This window comes from Balaenoptera musculus, chromosome 7 (genome assembly GCF_009873245.2).
Source record: "Balaenoptera musculus isolate JJ_BM4_2016_0621 chromosome 7, mBalMus1.pri.v3, whole genome shotgun sequence".
NCBI lineage: Eukaryota > Metazoa > Chordata > Mammalia > Artiodactyla > Balaenopteridae > Balaenoptera > Balaenoptera musculus.
This window is the reverse complement of record NC_045791.1, coordinates 47,823,914-47,842,455: the sequence shown is the minus strand read 5'-3', so window position 1 is coordinate 47,842,455 and position 18,542 is coordinate 47,823,914. Positions and strand designations below refer to the sequence as shown.

Here is an 18,542-nt window from a genome sequence, read left to right as displayed (position 1 = left end):
ATAGCAGAAGAAATAAGGCAGAAGAATGAATAAGTGACCTGGAAGATAGAATAATGGAAATCACCCAATCAGGACAGAAGACAGAAAGCCAAATGAAAAAAAATGAAAACAATATAAGAGATCTATGGGATAATATAAACCATGCAAATTTATGCATAATAGGGATTCCAGGAGGGGTAGAAAGAGAATAGGGGGTGGAAAATGCATTTGAAGAAATTATGGCAGAAAACTTCTCAAACCTAAAGAAGGAAACAGATACCCCAGTACAGGAAGCACAGAGGTAGAAAATCATCCACACACAAATATGACATCAAAACCAGCAGTCATGAGAAGAGGAGAGTACAAATACAGGATACTGAAAATGCATTTAAAATTAAAAGACCAGCAACTTAAAACAATCTTATTTATACATAGACTGCTATATCAAAACACAGTAGGGACTTCCCTGGCAGTCCAGTGATTAAGACTTCGCCTTCCAATGCAGGGGGTGCAGGTTCGATCCCTGGTCAGGGAGCTAAGATCCCAGATGCCTTGGGGCCAAAAGACCAAAATATAAAACAGAAGCAACGTTGTAACAAAATTCAATAAAGACTTTAAAATTGGTCCACATCAAAAAATCTTTAAACAACAAAAAAAAAACACTTCATGGTAACCACATACTGAAAATCTACAATAGATACAGAGAAAAGAAAAAGGAATCCAAACACCGCACTAAAGTTAGTCATCAAATCACAAGAGAAGAGAACAAAAGAGGAAGGGAAGAAAAAAGACCTACAAAAACAAATCCAAAGCAGTTAATAAAATGGTAACAGGACATACATATTGATAATTACCTTAGATGTAAATGGTTTAAATAGTCTAACCAAAAGACATAGACTGACTGAATGTGTACAAAAACAAGACCTGTATATATGCTGTCTACAAGAGACCCACTTCAGATCTAGAGACACATACAGACTGAAAGTGAGGTGATGGAAGAAGGTATTCCATGCAAATGGAAATTTAAAGAAAGCTGGAGTAGCAATACTCATATCAGACAAAGTAGATTTTAAAATAAAGACTGTTACAAGAGACAGAGAAGGACATTACATAATGATCAAGGGATCAATCCAAGAAAAAGATGCAACAATTTTAAGTATATATGCACCCAACATAGAAGCACCGCAATATATAAGGCAAATAGTAACAGCCATAAAAGGAGAAATCGACAGTAACACAATAAGAGTGGGGGACTTTAACACCCAACTTTCATCAATGGACAGATCATCCAGACAAAAAAATCAATAAGGAAACACAGGCCTTAAATGACACGTTAGACCAGGTGAACTTAAATGATATTTATACAGCATTACATCCAAAAGCAGCAGAATACACATTCTTCTCAAGTGCACATGGAACATTCTCCAGGACTGATCACATGCTGGGCCTCAAAGCAAGCCACGGTTAATTTAAGAAAATGGAAATCAGATCAAGCATCTTTTCAACCACGATGCTGTGAGATTAGAAATCAACTACAAGAAAAAACTGTAAAAAAACAAAAACACATGGCGCTTAAACAATATGCTACTAAAGAAGCAGTGGATCACTGAAGAAATCAAAGAGGAAATGAAGAAATACCTAGAGACAAATGTCGACAAAAGCACAATGGTCCAAAACCTATGGGACACAGAAAGAGCAGTTCTAAGAGGGAAGTTATAGCAATGCAAGCTTACCTCAGGAAACAAGAAAAAGCTCAAATAACCTAACCTTACACCTAAAGCAACTAGAGAGAGAAGAGCAAACAAAACCTAAAGTTAGTAGAAGGAAAGAAATCATAAAGATCAGAGCAGAAATAAATGAAATAGAGTTGAAGAAAACAATAGAAAAGATCAGTGAAACTAAAAGATGGTTCTCTGAAAAGATAAACAAAATTGCTAAACCTTTAGCCAGACTCATTAAGAAAAAAAAGGAGAGGGCACAAATCAATACAATTAGAAATGAAAAAGGAGAAGTTACAATGGACACCACAGAAGTACAAAGGATCATAAGAGACACTACAAGCAACTATATGCCAACAAAATGGACAACCTGGAAGAAATGACAAACTCTTAGAAAGATACAATTTCCCAATACTGAATCAGGAAGAAATTGCAAATATGAATAGACCAATCACAAATACTGAAATTGAAACTGTGATCAAAAAACTTCCAACAAACAAAAGTGCAGGACCAGATGGCTTCACAGGTGAATTCTATCAAACATTTAGAGAAGACTTAACACCTATCCTTCTGAAAGTATTCCAAAATGCTGCAGAGGAAAGAACACTCCCAAACTCATTTTATGAGGCCACCATCATCCTGATACCAAAACCAGACAAAGATACCAGAAAAAAAAGAAAACTGCAGGCCAGTATTACTGATGAACACAGATGCAAAAACACTCAATAAAATACTAGCAAACCAAATCCAACAATACATTAAAAGGATCATACACTATGATCAAGTGGGATTTATCGCAGGGATGCAAGGATTTTTCAATGTCCGCAAATCAGTCAATGTGATACACCACATCAACAAACAGAAGCATAAAAACCATATCATCGTCTCAGTAAATGCAGAAAAAGGTTTTGACAAAATTCAACACCGATTTATGATAAAAACTCTCCAGAAAGTGGGAATAGAGGGAACATACCTCAACATAATAAAGGCCATATATGACAGACCTACAGCTAACATCATACTCAACGGTGAAAAGCTGAAAGCATTTCCTCTAAGATCAGGAACAAGATGAGGATGTCCTCTCTTGCCACTTTTATTCAACATAGTTTTGGAAGTCCTACCCGTGGCAATCAGAGAAGAAAAAGAAATAAAAGGAATCCAAATTGGAAAAGAAGTAAAACTGTCATTGTTTCCAGATGACACGATACTATACATAGAAAATTCTAAAGGTGCCACCAGAAAACTACCGGAATCCATCAATGAATTCAGTAAAGTTGCAGGATACAAAATTAATACACAGAAACCTCTTGCATTCCTATACACTCACAACGAAAGATCAGAAAGAGAAATTGAAGAAACAATCCCATTTACCATCACATCAAAAAGAATAAAATACTCAGGAAGAAACCTACCTAAGAAGACAAAACACCTGTAATTCTGAAAACTATAAGACACCGATGAAAGAAATCAATGATGACACAAACAGATGGAAAGATATAACATGTTCTTGGATTGGAAGAATCAATGTTGTCACAATGACTATACTCCCCAAGGCAATCGACAGATTCACTGCAATCCCTAGCAGATTACCAATGGCATCTTTTCACAGCCTAGAACAAAAAATTTTAAATTTGTATGGAGACACAAAAGACCCAAATAGCCAAAGCAATCTTCAGAAAGAAAAATGGAGCTGGAGGAATCAGGCTCCCTGACTTCAGACTATTCTACAAAGCTACAGTCATCAAGACAGTTTGGTACTGGCACAAAAACAGAAATATAGATCAATGGATCAGGATAGAAAGCCCGGAAATAAAACCATGCACCTATGGTCAATTAATCTTATGACAAAGGAGGCAAGACTATACAATGGTGAAAAGACATCTCTTTAGTAAATTGTGCTGGGAAAACTGGACAGTTAATGTAAAAGAAAGAAATTAGAACATTCTTTAACACCCTTTTTTTAAAAAATATTTTTATTGGAGTATAATTGCTTTACAGTGGTGTGTTAGTTTCTGCTTTATGACAAAGTGAATCAGTTATACATATGCATATGTCCCCATATCTCTTCCCTCTTGTGTCTCCCTCCCTCCCACCCTCCCTATCCCACCCCTCTAGGTGGTCACAAAGCACCGAGCTGATCTCCCAGTGCTATGCGGTTGCTTCCCACTAGCTAGCTATTTTATGTTTGGTAGTGTATATATGTCCATGCCACTCTCTCACTTTGTCCCAGCTTACCCTTCCCCCTCCCCATATCCTCAAGTCCATTCTCTAGTAGGTCTGTGTTTTTATTCCCGTCTTGCCCCTAGGTTCTTCATGACCTTTTTTTTTTTTATTTAGATTCCCTATATATGTGTTAGCATACAGTGTTTGTTTTTCTCTTTCTGACTTACTTCACTCTGTATGACAGACTCTAGGTCCATCCACCTCATTACAAATAACTCAATTTCGTTTCTTTTTATGGCTGAGTAATATTCCATTGTATATATGTGCCACATCTTCTTTATCCTTTCATCTGTTGGTGGACACTTAGGTTGCTTCCTTGTCCTGGCTGTTGTAAATAGAGCTGCAATGAACATTTTGGTACATGTAACACCCTTTTGAAAAATAAACTTAAAATGTATTAAAGACCTAAATGTAAGGCCTGATGCTATAAAACTCTTAGAGGAAAACATAAGCAGAACACTCTTTGACATAAATCGGAGCAATATCTTTTTCATCCACCTCCTAGAGTAATGAAAATAAAAATGAAAATAAGTAAATGGGACCTAATTAAACTCAAAAGCTGTTGCACAGCAAAGAAAACCATAAACAAAACAAAAAGACAACCCACATAATGAGAGAAAATATTTGCAAATGATGTGCCTAACAAGGGATTAATCTCCAAAATCTACAAACACCTCATGCAGCTCAATAGCAAAAAAACAAACAACCCAATCAAAAATTGGGCAGAAAACCTAAACAGACATTTCTCCAAAGAAGACATTTAGATGGCCACGAGGCACATGAAAAGATGCTCAGCACCACTAATTATTAGAGAAATGCAAATCAAAACAACAATGAGGTATCACCTTACACCAGTCAGAAGGGCCATCATCAAAAGGTCTACAAACAATAAATGCTGAAGAGGGTGTGGAGAAAAGGGAACCCTCCTGCACTGTTGGTGGCAAGGTAAATTGATACAGCCACTATGGAGAATAGTATGGAGGTTCCTTAAAAAACTAAAAATAGAGCTACCATATATATGATCTGGCAGTCCCACTCCTGGGCATATATCCAGAGAAAACCATAATTCAAAAAGATACATGCTTCCCAGTGTTCATTGCAGCGCTGTTTACAATAGCCAAGACATGGAAGCAACCTAAACGTCCATCAACAGATGATTGGATAAAGAAGATGTAGTACATATATCCAATGGAATATTACTCAGCCAATAAAAAGAACAAAGTAATGCCATTTGCAGCAACATGGATGGACCTGGAGATTATCATATTAAGTGAAGTAAGTCAGACAGGCAAATATCATATGATGTCACTCTATGCGGAATCCAAAAAAAATGATACAAATGAACTTATTTACAAAACAGGAACAGACTCACAGACTTAGAAGACAAACTTACAGTTACCAAAGGGGAAACGTTGGGGGGAGGGATAAATTGGGAGTTTGGGATTGATACATACACACTACTATATTTAAAATAGAGAAGGACCTACTTACTGTATAGCACAGGGAACTCTGCTCAATATTGTCTAATAACCTAAATGGGAAAAGATACATGTGTATGTATAACTGAATCACTTTGCTGTACACTTGACTGTACTCCAATATAAAATAAAAATTAAAAAAAAATAATGTAAGAACAGCTTTACTGATATGTAAAAAAAAAAAATTTCTCAGACAAGCAAAAACTAAAAGAATACAGCAATACTAAGCCTATCCTTAAGGAAATATTGAAAAGTCTTCTCTAAAAGAAAAGAAGTAAGAATATATAGGAAAGAGAAAATCACAATTGGAAAGCAAATCACCTGAATAAGCCAGTACACAGATTAAAAAAAAAATCAGAAAATTTCTGTGGAAGTGATGATAACCACAATGAACAGCAAAAGGAAGAACATGAAGATGTAAAAAGATGGGTGAGGAGGGTAAGAAAAAGTGGATTTTTTTTTTTTCATTTCCTAGAATGTGTTTGAGCGTATATGACTACCAGTCTAAAGCAAGTAGATATAGGATGGGGTTAACATACTTGAAAAACAAGGTAACCACAAGTCAAAAACATACACTAGATTCACAGAAACCAAAAAGAAGAGAACATAAGTATAATACAAAAGAAAACAATCAAACCACAAAAGGAAAAACAAAAAGAAAAAAAAAGGGACCAAGCAGAAATATAAAATCAACTGGAAAACAAGGTTAAAATGCAATAAATACATATCTATCAATAATTACCTTAAATGTCAATGGAGTAAGTGCTCCAATCAAAAGACACAGAGTGGCAGATTAGATAAAGAAAACAAGAGCCTACAATATGCTGCCTACAAGAGACCCACTTTAGGGCAAAGGACACACGTAGATTGAAAGTGAATAGATGGAAAAAGATATTTCATGCAAATGGAAATAAAAGGAAATCAGGAGTTTCATTGCTCATATCAGACAAAATAGACATTGGAACAAAGACCATAAAGATAGATAAAGAAGGACACTATAATGATAAAAGGCTCAATACAAGAAGAGGATTTTATACTCATCAACATATATGTACTTAATATAGGAGCACCCAAATACATAAAACAAATACTAAAGGGGGAAATTGCCAAGAATACAATAATAGTAGGAGACATTTACACCCCACTCACATCAATGGACAGGTCTTCTGGACAGAAAATCACTAAGGCTACAGAGATCCTAAATGATATCGTCGAACAGTTAGACTTAATTGATATGTTCAGGACATTGCATCCAAAAAAACAGAATACACATTCTTTTCAAGTGCACATGGAACATTCTCTAGGACTGACCACATACTAGGGCACAAGACAGGCCTCAACAAATTTAAGAGTATAGAAATTATCTCAAGCATCTTTTCTGACAACAATGGCATAAAACTAGAAATCAACCACAGAAAAAGAAATGAGAAAAAAATGATTTCATGGAGACTAAACAACATGCTGCTAAAAAACCAGTGGGTAAATAATGAAATCAAAGAGGAAATTAAAAAATACCTGGAGACAAATGACAATGAAAACGCAACCATACAAAATCTGTGAGGTATGGCAAGAGCATTTCTTAGAGGGAAGGTTATAGCAATATAGGCCTTCCTCAAAAAACAAGAAAAATCTTCAACAGCCTAATGTACCACTTAAAAGAATTAGAAAAAGAAGAACAAACAAAACCTGAAGTCAGCAGAAGGAAGGAAATAATAGAGATCATAAAGGAAATAAGATAGAGATTAAAGAAATAGAAAATATCAGTAAAACCAAGAGCTGGTTCTTTGAAAGAGTAAAGCTTCTGCACAGGAAAGGAAACCATAAACAGAATAAGAGGACAGCCCACAGAAAGGGGGAAAATATTTGCAAACTATACAACTAACAAGGGCTTAATTTCCAAAATACACAAACAGCTCATACAACTCAACAATAAAAAAAAACCCAATTGAAAAATGGATAGAAGACCTAAATAGACATTTCTCCAAAGAATAAATACAAATGGCCAATAGGCACATGAAAAGATGTTCAACATCGCTAATTATTAGAGAAATGCAAATCAAAACTACAATGAAGTACCACCTCACACTGGTCAGAATGTCCATCATTAAAAAATCTATAAATAACAAATGCTGAAGATGATGTGGAGAAAAGGGAACCCTCCTCCACTGTTGGTGGGAATGTAAGTTGGTACAGACACTACAGAAAACAGTGTGAAGCTTCCTGGGAAAACTAAAAATAGAATTACATTTATGATCCAGCAATCCCACTCCTGGGCATATATCCAGACAAAACTCTAATCCAAAAAGCAACGTGCACCCCTGTGTTCATAGCAGCACTGTTCACAGTAGCCAAGACATGGAACAATTTAAATGTCCATTGATAGAGGAATGGATAAAGAAGATATGGTACATACATACAATGGAATACTACTCAGCCATAAAAAAGAATGAAATAATGCCATTTGCAGCAACAGGGATGCAACTAGAGATTATCATACTAAGCGAAGTAAGTCAGAAAGAGAAAGACAAATACCATGTAATATCACTTATGTGTGGAATCTAAAATACGACTCAAACGAACCTATCTACAAAACAGACTCAAGGACATAGAGAACAGATTTGTAGTTGCCATGGCAGAGGGGGCTGGAGGAGGGATGGAGTGGGAGGTTGGGGTCAGCAGAGGTAAGCTATTATATGTGGAATGAATAAACAGCAATGTCCTACTGTATAGCAGAACTATATTTAGTATCCTGTGATTAACCACAATGGAAAAGAATATTTTAAAAAGTATATATATGTGTAACTGAATCACTTTTCTGTACAGCAGAAATTCACACAACATTGTAAATCAACTATACGTCAATAAAAATTTTTTAAAAGGCAAATGATATTGTCAACCTGGATTATTTTGACATCATGTAAAAGAATAGATGCAAAGCCTACAGAGGTTCCTTTTTTAATGATATTTTGCTAAAACATACGTAAAATTTGCCATGTTAGCCATTCTTAAGTGTATCGTTCAGTGGCATTAAGTACATTCACATTTTTGTGTAACCATCACCGTGATCCATCTCAAGAACTTTTTCATCATTCCAAACTGAAATTCTGTACACTAACTCATCATTCCCTGTAGGCCCTGGCAACCACCAGCTACTTTCTGCCTCTGTGACTTTGATTCCTCTAGATACCTTATACAAGTGGAATCATACAGTATTGTCCTTTTTTGTCTGGCTTATTTCACTTAATATAATGTCTTCAAGGGTTATCCATGTTGTAGCATGTCAGAATTTCCTTTTCAAGTTGAATAATATGCCATTATATGTATATATCATGTTTTGTTTATCCATGCATCCATTGGTGGACATTTGGGTTGTTTCCACCTTTGGCTACTGTGAATAACGCTGCTGTGAACACTGGTATACAAATATTTGATTAGGTGCCTGCTTTCAGTTCTTGGGGGTATATACCCAGAAGTGGAAGTGCTGGATTATACGGTATCTTCTCTTTTCTTGGAAGATAGAATCAGGATAAATTTCTTTTAAAAGTTTTTGTTTCTATGTGTGTTTTAATTCTAGGAATTCACCGTATCAAAGTGAATCGAATAGCTTATATAAATAAGGATTTTTATAAATTCCCTATTATGAGTCCTGTGCTAATTGAAACTTGTGAGCCCAAATATTAATACATAAAAAACACAACTATAGAGAAATAAAATGTGAGCCATCAATATAATAGAATATTGTGCAGTCACTAAAGTGTTTTTGAAGTCCATTTAATGACAATTGGGAAATGTTTACTATATAATGTTGAATCAAAATCAGAACCCCAAGTGTGACTCCAACTTTGTATATATGTAAGCAACATATTTCACTGTTTACATTTAAATATTTATAGATTGATTTTTACTCATAAATGTATGACAGGAAAAGTACCAAAATGTGGTAATCTCTAGTTGGTGGGAATATGAGTGATTTTTTTTCTCCTTTATACTTTCTGTACTTTTCCAAATTTTCTAAAGTGTCCATACATTATTTTCACTATCTTAAAATGTATTAACATGATTCTCAATATTTAGTATCTTAGTGATGAGAAAGAACTCAATAGAATTAGAAGAAGCCATTCTAGAAACCTGCCAGGAAATTATACCTGGGACTAAATAACTAGTTCTTTTTCCTTAGAAGAAGATAAAATAGGATTAAAATACTGGGACTAATATGTTAAGGTTATAATATAGTAAGCTGGTATCGAGTGTGTTAGGTACATGTACACCTTAAGGCACGTCTGGAGTAAAATTCCTAATTGCCCACCCTAAACATTATCATCAAGGTGTACTGTTCTCACCTGCTTCCTAGCTGCAGTAAGTAGGAAAGCAGGTCTCAGAGGTAGACTAGTCCTGTGCAATCAAATTGATCCTACTGAATTTTACATTTAAGAGTTTAGATTATACAGAGGCTGTTTCTAGAAGGTTTTGGTCCCAGGAATGACGATTGAAAAGTAAGGCACAACAAATGTACATTTTTATAGATTTGCCTATATTGAACATTCTCTAACTGTGACCAGACCAACCCATCCCTTATCATTTGATAAATCATCCGTTGTCTGTACAGTCTCTTTAGGGACTTATAACCCCTAAGGCACTAAATTTAAATTTATATTTAAATTGCACTTCATTTGAAGCAAAGTATACTTTAATGAAGTAGGATTTTAACCATCAAAACAAAAGCTATAGAATGTCCATAACTGAAATGTTCTTTGTTTCTAGATAATTATATGACATTATCTCGTTTAATTGATCTCCTAAGAAGATGTGGGAAACTTGAGGATGTTCCGAGATTTTTCTTAATGGCTGAGAAACGTAACTCCAGAGCAAAGCTGGAGCCAGGATTTCAGTACTGTAAAGGATTATATCTTTGGTAAATTTATTGGCAAATAAATTCTACATAATAGGTTGTTTTCCTCATTGTGACTAAAGTACAATATACTTTGAATTTTAAAAATTCTGTATTTTAAAATATAATCGTTTTATTTACCAAATAAATTAAAAATAAATTATAAACGACTTAAAGTTTGTAGTTAGTGACTGCAATAAGTAATTTTTTTTAAACATCTAACAAGGTATACAGGAGAACCAAATGATGCCCTTCGACATTTTAATAAGGCTCGGAAAGACAGTGACTGGGGCCAAAATGCCCTTTATAATATGATAGAAATCTGTTTGAATCCAGACAATGAAACTGTTGGAGGTGAAGTATTTGAAAATCTGGATGGAGACCTGGGGTGAGTAGTATTTGACAAGTTACGCTTTTTTCCAGAAACACTTGTTAGGGATAATAAGCAAGGATATCTTATAAAAGAGAACTAAATTCCAGGATAGCACTAATGGCAGTTTAGTGAATAAATCATAGCTGGAATAACTGTTCTCTGAAACAAGCATGACATACTTTTAGAAAGTTTTCTAAATCAGAACAGACCTGCTATCGAAGACACTCCCCTAGTTGCTCTGTGGAAAATAGAATGAATCATAGTGTGTGATTACCTCGGCAAAAATTGTCCGCATAATAATAATAATAATAGTAACTTCTTAACAGATGGCTCTCTGCCAGATCTTGGCTGTATACTTTATATGCATTGCCTTATTTATTCCCTTTAACAATGTGTGAAAAAGCTCCAAGTTAACCTAACGTGATGGAGTTAGAAAATGGTGGAGGCAAGATTTAGACTGAGTCCACCCTGGCCTCAGAGCTCCAGCTGTTGGCCACTGTGGTGCACTGCGGGTAAGTGGTTATACTTCTGTCAGCCTGCACTTGTTGCTTGCCCTCTCCTCAGGGTCAGGGAAGGCAGGGTGGGGAGTGTATAAGGGTGTAAGGGGAGTAGGAGAGGTCATTTCTGCCCCCAGGAGCATGCATGCAATTTACCTGGTCGGCAAGACAGTGTCTGAAGCCGTTCAGTCTGCAACAAAACAGAAGTGAGTTAAATTGATATTAAGTGTTGCAGGAATTCATAGAAATCATAGTGCAGAGCAGTCAGGGGGAGCTGCATAGAGGAGTGGGGGAAATGAGAACCCGACTGCTGAGAGGTTTCAGTGGCAGTCCTGAAGGCTTGGATTACAGAGACCATTGAAAGATTTAGAGCGGGGGAGAGGCTTTTTTATTTTTTGTTTGTTTTAGAAAGGTTAAGGTAACATTCTGTTTTGCAACTATAGGCTGTCCCCATGGAAATCTTCAGCAATAGGTTGAAAATACCAAATTTGGAATATAGAACTCAGAAGGGAGGTCACAGCTTGAGATACAGATTTGGGGGATAGGTGCTCAGAGTGGGTAGTTGGAACCCCATGAATGGCCTCTTTTCGAGTAGAATGTAGTGACAGAAGTCTGAGAACTAAATTTGGGGTGTGCTAACTTTTAAGGAGATTGGAGGAAGGGAGGTAAGGAAAGGGCAATGACTGGTGGAAAGAGAAGGAAACCTAATCTTATAGAAGAAACAAAAGGAGGGGAGCTTGAAAGAAGATTACCAACAGCGTAAAATGTTTTAGAGAAGGTAAAAGCCTGAGAAGAAGATCAATAGCTTTAGTGATTAGGCTTTAAGAATTTAATTTCCTTTCATTAATTGATTTATTTATGTATTATATCTGGGTGTGGGTATGTGTATAAGAAAATTGCTATTAGACATTCAAATTGTTATTGCACTTAAAATTTATAACCTTTTGACAAATAAAGAATTTATTTTTTGAGAGCCTAATAGGCAACTGGGTGAGGAGCATTAAGTATACTTTATATGTCTGGCAAACTTAGATTCAAATCTATTAGTTATGTGACCTTTGGCAAATTACTTTATGTGTTGGAGCCTTGGTTTTCTCATATATAAAATGGATTCAACATACATTGAATGAAATAACACAGTGCTTGGCACATAGCAAGTGCTTTAACAAAGTTAGTTACTTTCTGCTCCCTCCTTTTTTTTTTAATTAATTATTTTTGAATTGAAGTATATAGTTGATTTACAGTATTTTATAGTCTCCCTTGTTTCTTTTGTTTTCTGAGTAGGTATGCTATTTGATAATTGTATGATTCTACTTACCCTGAATTCTAGTTTTATATTAGCTAAAATGAACACACTTAACCACAGGTTGATAGTACCCAATTTTTGTTTTCAGTCTAAAGTGAATAAACGTTTAATGGTGTTTTATTGAAGCTATGTTAGTTTTGTTTTTAAAACTGTAACTGTGCTTTACTTTGTATTAGAGGAGAATGAGTGACATTCTTCAATAGGATTACTTTTAAACTGGTGAGAAAAATAGAAACCAATGTACCCTCATCTCAATGAATTTTACTTCATGAGTGATAGACATAGATTTATTTTTTATTGTATACAGTAATTCAACTGAGAAGCAAGAGTCTGTGCAGTTAGCAGTGAGAACAGCAGAAAAGCTCCTTAAGGAACTAAAACCTCAGACTGTTCAGGGTCACGTACAGCTTCGCATAATGGAAAACTGTTGCCTAATGGCTACCAAACAGAAATCTAATGTCGAGCAGGCATTGAATACCTTCACTGAAATAGCAACGTCGGAGGTTAGTAGATTTTCTTTTCCAACTTCATGTTAGCTTTCCTTGGTGGTGTTGAAATATGTACTTTAATTAGTTATTTGTTTTCTGAAGATTGACTTCATTATTTACTATTATTAAAAATTAGATACATAGTTTGGTATGATTTTACATCATGTACCTTTGTTTTCAGAGGAGGCGTTTTTACATGTTGATGTGTTATGTTTATCTCTATTAGAACAGTGAGTTCTAGAGAAAGGAAATTCTGCAAGAGGGCATAAATTAATTCTCAAGGGAATGGCTTTATCCTCTGTGTTGTAAGTGTAGCCTAGGTTAACTTACTAAGTGAAAACAAACACCTGGCTGCCTTGATATCTCACCTTTTCACTTACGTGAACTTGAAATTTTTCCAGCTGTAGAGCTAAGTGAGATCAGTACTGACAACTTATAATTCAGTCATGCAGATAATGATGTTGTTCTTTAGTGACACTGAAATCACCCCCTGCGATAATAATAATAAATATTAAATATTAATTAATGATAAATTATTTTATTATTATTAGATCAAAGGCTTTCTCCTCTTTTCAGCCCATTCAGATCCACTGCCCTTCTCACCCTCTGGGCCTTTTATTTTTCCTTCGCTCACACAGTGCTGTATTTCTCCAATTACTTGTTATTAAGGAAGGAATTCTAGGTACCCAGCCCATCAACAGTTGGTAGTAGCTAGTTCTAAGCATGCACTTGGGATTTCATGTTCTTCTACTCACTGGTGTTGTAAGCCGTGGGAGACTCATCATGTGGGGCCTCTCACAGGATGTACAGAATTTTGCTGTGTTTTCTTGTGGTTCAGAGGTCACAGCAGCAGCAGTAAATGACCAAAACCTCCTACAGTGACCCCTCCCCCCTGCCTCCCAGGACCCTGGAGGGCTTTGGAAAACCTGCGACTCCTGTTGGTGTTTGGGTGCAAGTATCCATGGTGGCACTTGACCGCCACTGTAAGCCGCCCTGGGGACGAAACAGCAAGGCAGCAGCCGCTCAGCTCCATCCTCAAGCGGAGCCCTTCTGCTGACATTGAAGTAGTGCTCAGGGTGCTCCGTTGAATTGACTGTGCAGCAGCAGATGGATGACAGCAGCTGACAGCACCAGAAATAGGGCTGTCCTGCAAGTCTAGGAAAATCTGTAAAACATGATAAAGCACCATTGCAAGTAAGGTGTCAGAGCTCCCTAATGTTGTAAAGTAACATTCTATCATGTAAGGAGAGTTTAAACTGTGAGGTTTGAGAGAGAACACTAAAGGCAGTAAGTGACATCACAGGTGTTTCCTAGAGAGACTGTGCCAGTTCTTTGTTTTGCTGAGACTACATTTTTTTTTAAACATTCTTACATATGTGATTAGTAATATACGGTCCTCAAATCTGTTTACTGGCCATACTGTCCAAAGACTGATGTATGAATTGAAGTTTAGTAAGTGAATTTTTATCTTGCATTTTTCCCTTTTAACTCATAGGCTGCATATATTAAATACAGTGAATATTCATTAAGTGACCAGTGGGTGCTGAGCATAGTCGGAATCACAAAGATAAACCACATATAGACCCTTTCTTCAAGTTTCTCGTAGTCTAGGGAAGATGAGACACGCATACTGAGTGTAATGCAAAGCAAAATCTGTTACATTCTGTCCTAAAGTTGCAAATAAAAGTGCTGTAGGACAGGGGCTCCCAACCCCCAGGCCGCGGACCGTCCCCGGCCTGTTAGGAGGCCTGTTAGGAGGCCTGTTAGGAACCGGACCAGCCAGCAGGAGGTGAGCAGCGGGTGAGCGAGCGAAGCTTCATCCGCCGCGTTCATGGCTCGCGTTACTGTCTGAACCATCTCCCCCCGCCACCGCCCCCCGCCCATGGAAAAATTGACTTCCACGAAACTGGTCCCTGGTGCCAAAAAGGTTGGGGACCACTGCTGTAGGAGATAGTATAAGGAGATCTGAGAGACCCTTTCCATGGAAGAAGGTATGATTTAAGAAGAACCAGGATAAATTGCATTTTCACAGGCAGAGCTGGAGGAAGTGCATTCTAAGTTAAGGGAAAAATGTGAACAAAGGCAGGGAGGCATCAGAGCATAGGGTAGATTCATTCACAGCACTATGCGGCCTTCAGATTGATTGAAAAATGACAGGAAGACATGGGAGGAACCAGTGGAAGAAGCCTTAAACCCAAGCTAAAATGTTTCCACTTCCTTTCTTCCCCTCACCTTGAACCATAAAGGTACACTGTTTATAATAGAGCTATATTGTCCTTTGTGATGTGAAATTATTGCAGTTCAGAGTGACAGAGAGAGAAAAGCTGGCTGAACATCTTAGGATGTCTGCACCAGAAAAGGCATCATGGGCCTAGTGTAGGGGTTAGAATGCAAGTCTGCAGTTTTAGAAACCATTCTTCAGTTCACTCAGGAGTGATTTCAAGCTGTGAGGAATTGATTCATTCTAATCAAACTCAAGGTGTGTGATTTTTAAATCAGAGAGTTTATTTTTAAATGTATAGTGTGGGATATTTTTAGTATGTGAATAGGTCTGGACATTTTTCCAGGACCCTTCTCTTCTTGGGCTGTCCTAGGATCTGGCTGACAAATGCATAGTAGGTCTGTATTTTCTTCCCTCTCTAGCCCTCCTGGGATGGGGGATACCGTTCAATAATTAATAATACCCCACACGTCTTCAAAATCTACTACCAAATTGGTTGTATTTGACATTCAAATAAAAAACTTTCTGCCATTCCTTAATCAGGAGAACAAATTACATATTGGGAGTTTATTGATAGACATAAAATTAGACCCAAGGAAGTTTTATATTCCTACAAACCGTGTTCATCAAACTAGTGAATTGCCCTTCTCTGTTCCAGGGTTATTTCTGACTTCCAACCATGATCAGTGTTGGACATTGCACTTTTTACCACTCTACTCTCCTTTTGTTCTTTATTAGTTACTGAAACTTGCTATCTTACAGTGCACCTTTATTATAGTCATGATATTATAATTTCTACATCACAGTTTCTCATCTTTTATTTATATTTTAAATGGAAGTCTTTCTCTTTATAAAAGCATCACGGTCCCTCTGCTGAAATTTGAGAAGCACTTTATCTTTATCAGACACATACACATAACTGCTTAGGTATGTTAGTTTTCTGGATAGATCGCTAATGGTCTCCATTTTATACCAATTCTTAATAGCTTGTTGGTTTCGCCGAGTGACATTTTCTGACTCTGAACTCTGTCTAAAAGAATATCGTCTTTTATAGTTACTATCAAGGAGCTGCAGACTCCAAATCTAAAAGCATATTTTAAGGCATGAGTTTATTTCATATAGTTTCCAAATGATTAATTAATTGCATGCCTTATTTATAACATTTCATTGACCAAACTTTATTGGGAGAAGAGGCTTTTGAATCAAATGAAAAGGGAGGAGGAAAAGAGCAGTAGAAGTCAGTATAGATAAGGAATATCATTTGCAGGTAAATCGTTGTTATTCCTGTTTTATAGGTGAAAGAACTAAGGAGCCAGAATGCTGACTCTGAAACATAAATGTTCAATTAGGACTACAATGAGATAGAATTTTATTTTGTCTGTTTCCGTACAAAACCAAAACAACCAGTCAGTCTCATTAAAGAACAAGTTTTCCTAATTGTCTGGAATTGTGTGGTTACGGCACCTGCATTCTTACTGAACTACCTGGACCAGATGGTTCCTCCTGGTAGCCTGAGGTTACTGGATGTGTTACATAATGACCATATCACCGTATTTAAGTGAAGCCAGCAATAGAAGCCACAGGCCAGTCCTTATATTATGTAGCACTTGCTACTGTCCATGTGTTTTTCTTTTAAACATGGCGCATTTATGTTTGTGTATCTGGGGGTGTCAACTCTTGTTTCCTTATAGAAGGATCATATTCCAGCACTTTTGGGAATGGCAACAGCTTATATGATCTTGAAACAAACTCCACGAGCCCGAAACCAGCTGAAACGGATTGCAAAGATGAACTGGAATCCTATTGATGCTGAGGACTTTGAGAGGAGTTGGCTGCTGCTTGCTGATATTTATATTCAATCAGCAAAGTACGACATGGCAGAAGAGCTGTTAAAAAGGTGCCTGCGTCATAATAGGGTAGGTGACTGAGGAGTGAAAAATAATTGGTAGCCTTTGTTGTATAAGCTTTCTATATAGGTTTTTATAGAGTGTTGGTCCATTTCTAGGGATTTCTGTGTGTTTTCAGAGAATTAAATGTTTGTTTTTACCACAAACAGGAAGTAAACATTAGTAATAAAAAAGAAGCCATTTGCCCTTGAAAATAAAGAAAGAGAGATTGCAGTTTCAAGTTTCAGCTGTGGTTTGCCCTACTTTCAGAAAGTGTTTTGTAATGTCAAGCGGTTTGCCTGTGATTATCCATCTCATCCCAGAACTAATGAAAGTTGCAGAAGAGCATTAATTGCGGACGTCTGTCCCTCCTGTTAAATACTCCTGATGAACTGACTGCAGCTGCATGTTGTTTTCACATTATTAGAATCCACTCTGCATAATATAATTTGTAGGGAAAAGTGTTTTAAGCATTTAATTTGATTTGTTTAATGAAAAGTCCGTATCATTAGGTATAAAACTGAAAATCTTCAAGTCCTTAGAATTTAAGGCTCTTTACTAACAGTGCATTTTGGTATTTAATTGCCCAGAAAAGGGTGTCTTTTTATAACATGTTTTAAGTTAAGAATTTGTTACTATTTATTGAGAAATAATGGTGCTCAACTTAGAAACTTGAGGATATTTATCTTTATAGAGTCTTATCAGTTACTTCAAAATCTTAATCACAGCAAATCTATGTTTTATTCCCTTTGAGCCAGTTAGATTACAAAATGGATCATTTGTTTTTCAAAGAGGAGTCATGATCATCTAATACTATTAAGTTATTTTCTTGGGGACTTTAAAAACCTAAAATATCAAGCCATTTATCAATTTATGTAATTATACATGTAATTTAAGTTACATTGGCCTTAAAAAAAAGAATACTTATTAATAGGCTCTGAAAAATCTAAACTGCCAAATAACTAACCCTTACATGCCTAATCTAGGATTAAGCAAGATTTCATGGGAATTAAGGTTTCAATGCAGATAGAATTTCAATTTGCCAGAATGCAGACAGCAGTACATTGCATGGTTGAACATGACGGCTGCTTTAGAGGTGTGAGCCCTACTGCTTAGGCATGACAATATTGGAAGCCTGAAATTCAGGAACCAGAGCTTAGAAACTTTGAATTATATAATTAAAAAATGGAGATCATCCAGATCTGGGGCAGGAAATGTGCAAGATGACACTAGACCATCTTGTCATACCAGATGGCAAGGAAGCTATCAGTGATAATTGGAGTCATGTCAGGGACTCAAGAGCCAACTTGAGGACACTCCCACTCGCCAAAGTTGAGACACTTTAGATATCAGTAATAACTGCATTGAGTTGGAACACACCAAATATGTCTAAGTCCATGAGTTTACAAAGATCTAAAAAAGAAAAAAAACCCTAATTGGTCACCACTGAAATATGCTAGTAAACTGACTTATTTCTAAAGCTGG

At 36.4% G+C, this 18,542-nt stretch overlaps 1 protein-coding gene across 8 annotated transcripts in view; it reads left to right on the top strand.

Annotated features, from left to right (window-relative positions):
- The window catches only part of TTC21B (tetratricopeptide repeat domain 21B), a 99,336-nt gene that overhangs the window by 60,142 nt on the left and 20,652 nt on the right, over nt 1-18,542 (top strand). For all 8 annotated transcript variants that reach the window (XR_005020576.1, XR_005020574.1, XR_005020578.1 and 5 more), the window contains 4 exons: nt 10,160-10,310; nt 10,513-10,674; nt 12,770-12,965; nt 16,863-17,087. Coding sequence is in view for 3 of the 8 variants with exons in the window: in XM_036857623.1 (XP_036713518.1) it covers nt 10,160-10,310; nt 10,513-10,674; nt 12,770-12,965; nt 16,863-17,087 (734 nt within the window). In the remaining 5 variants the exon portion in view is untranslated. The remainder of the gene's footprint in view (nt 1-10,159; nt 10,311-10,512; nt 10,675-12,769; nt 12,966-16,862; nt 17,088-18,542) is intronic.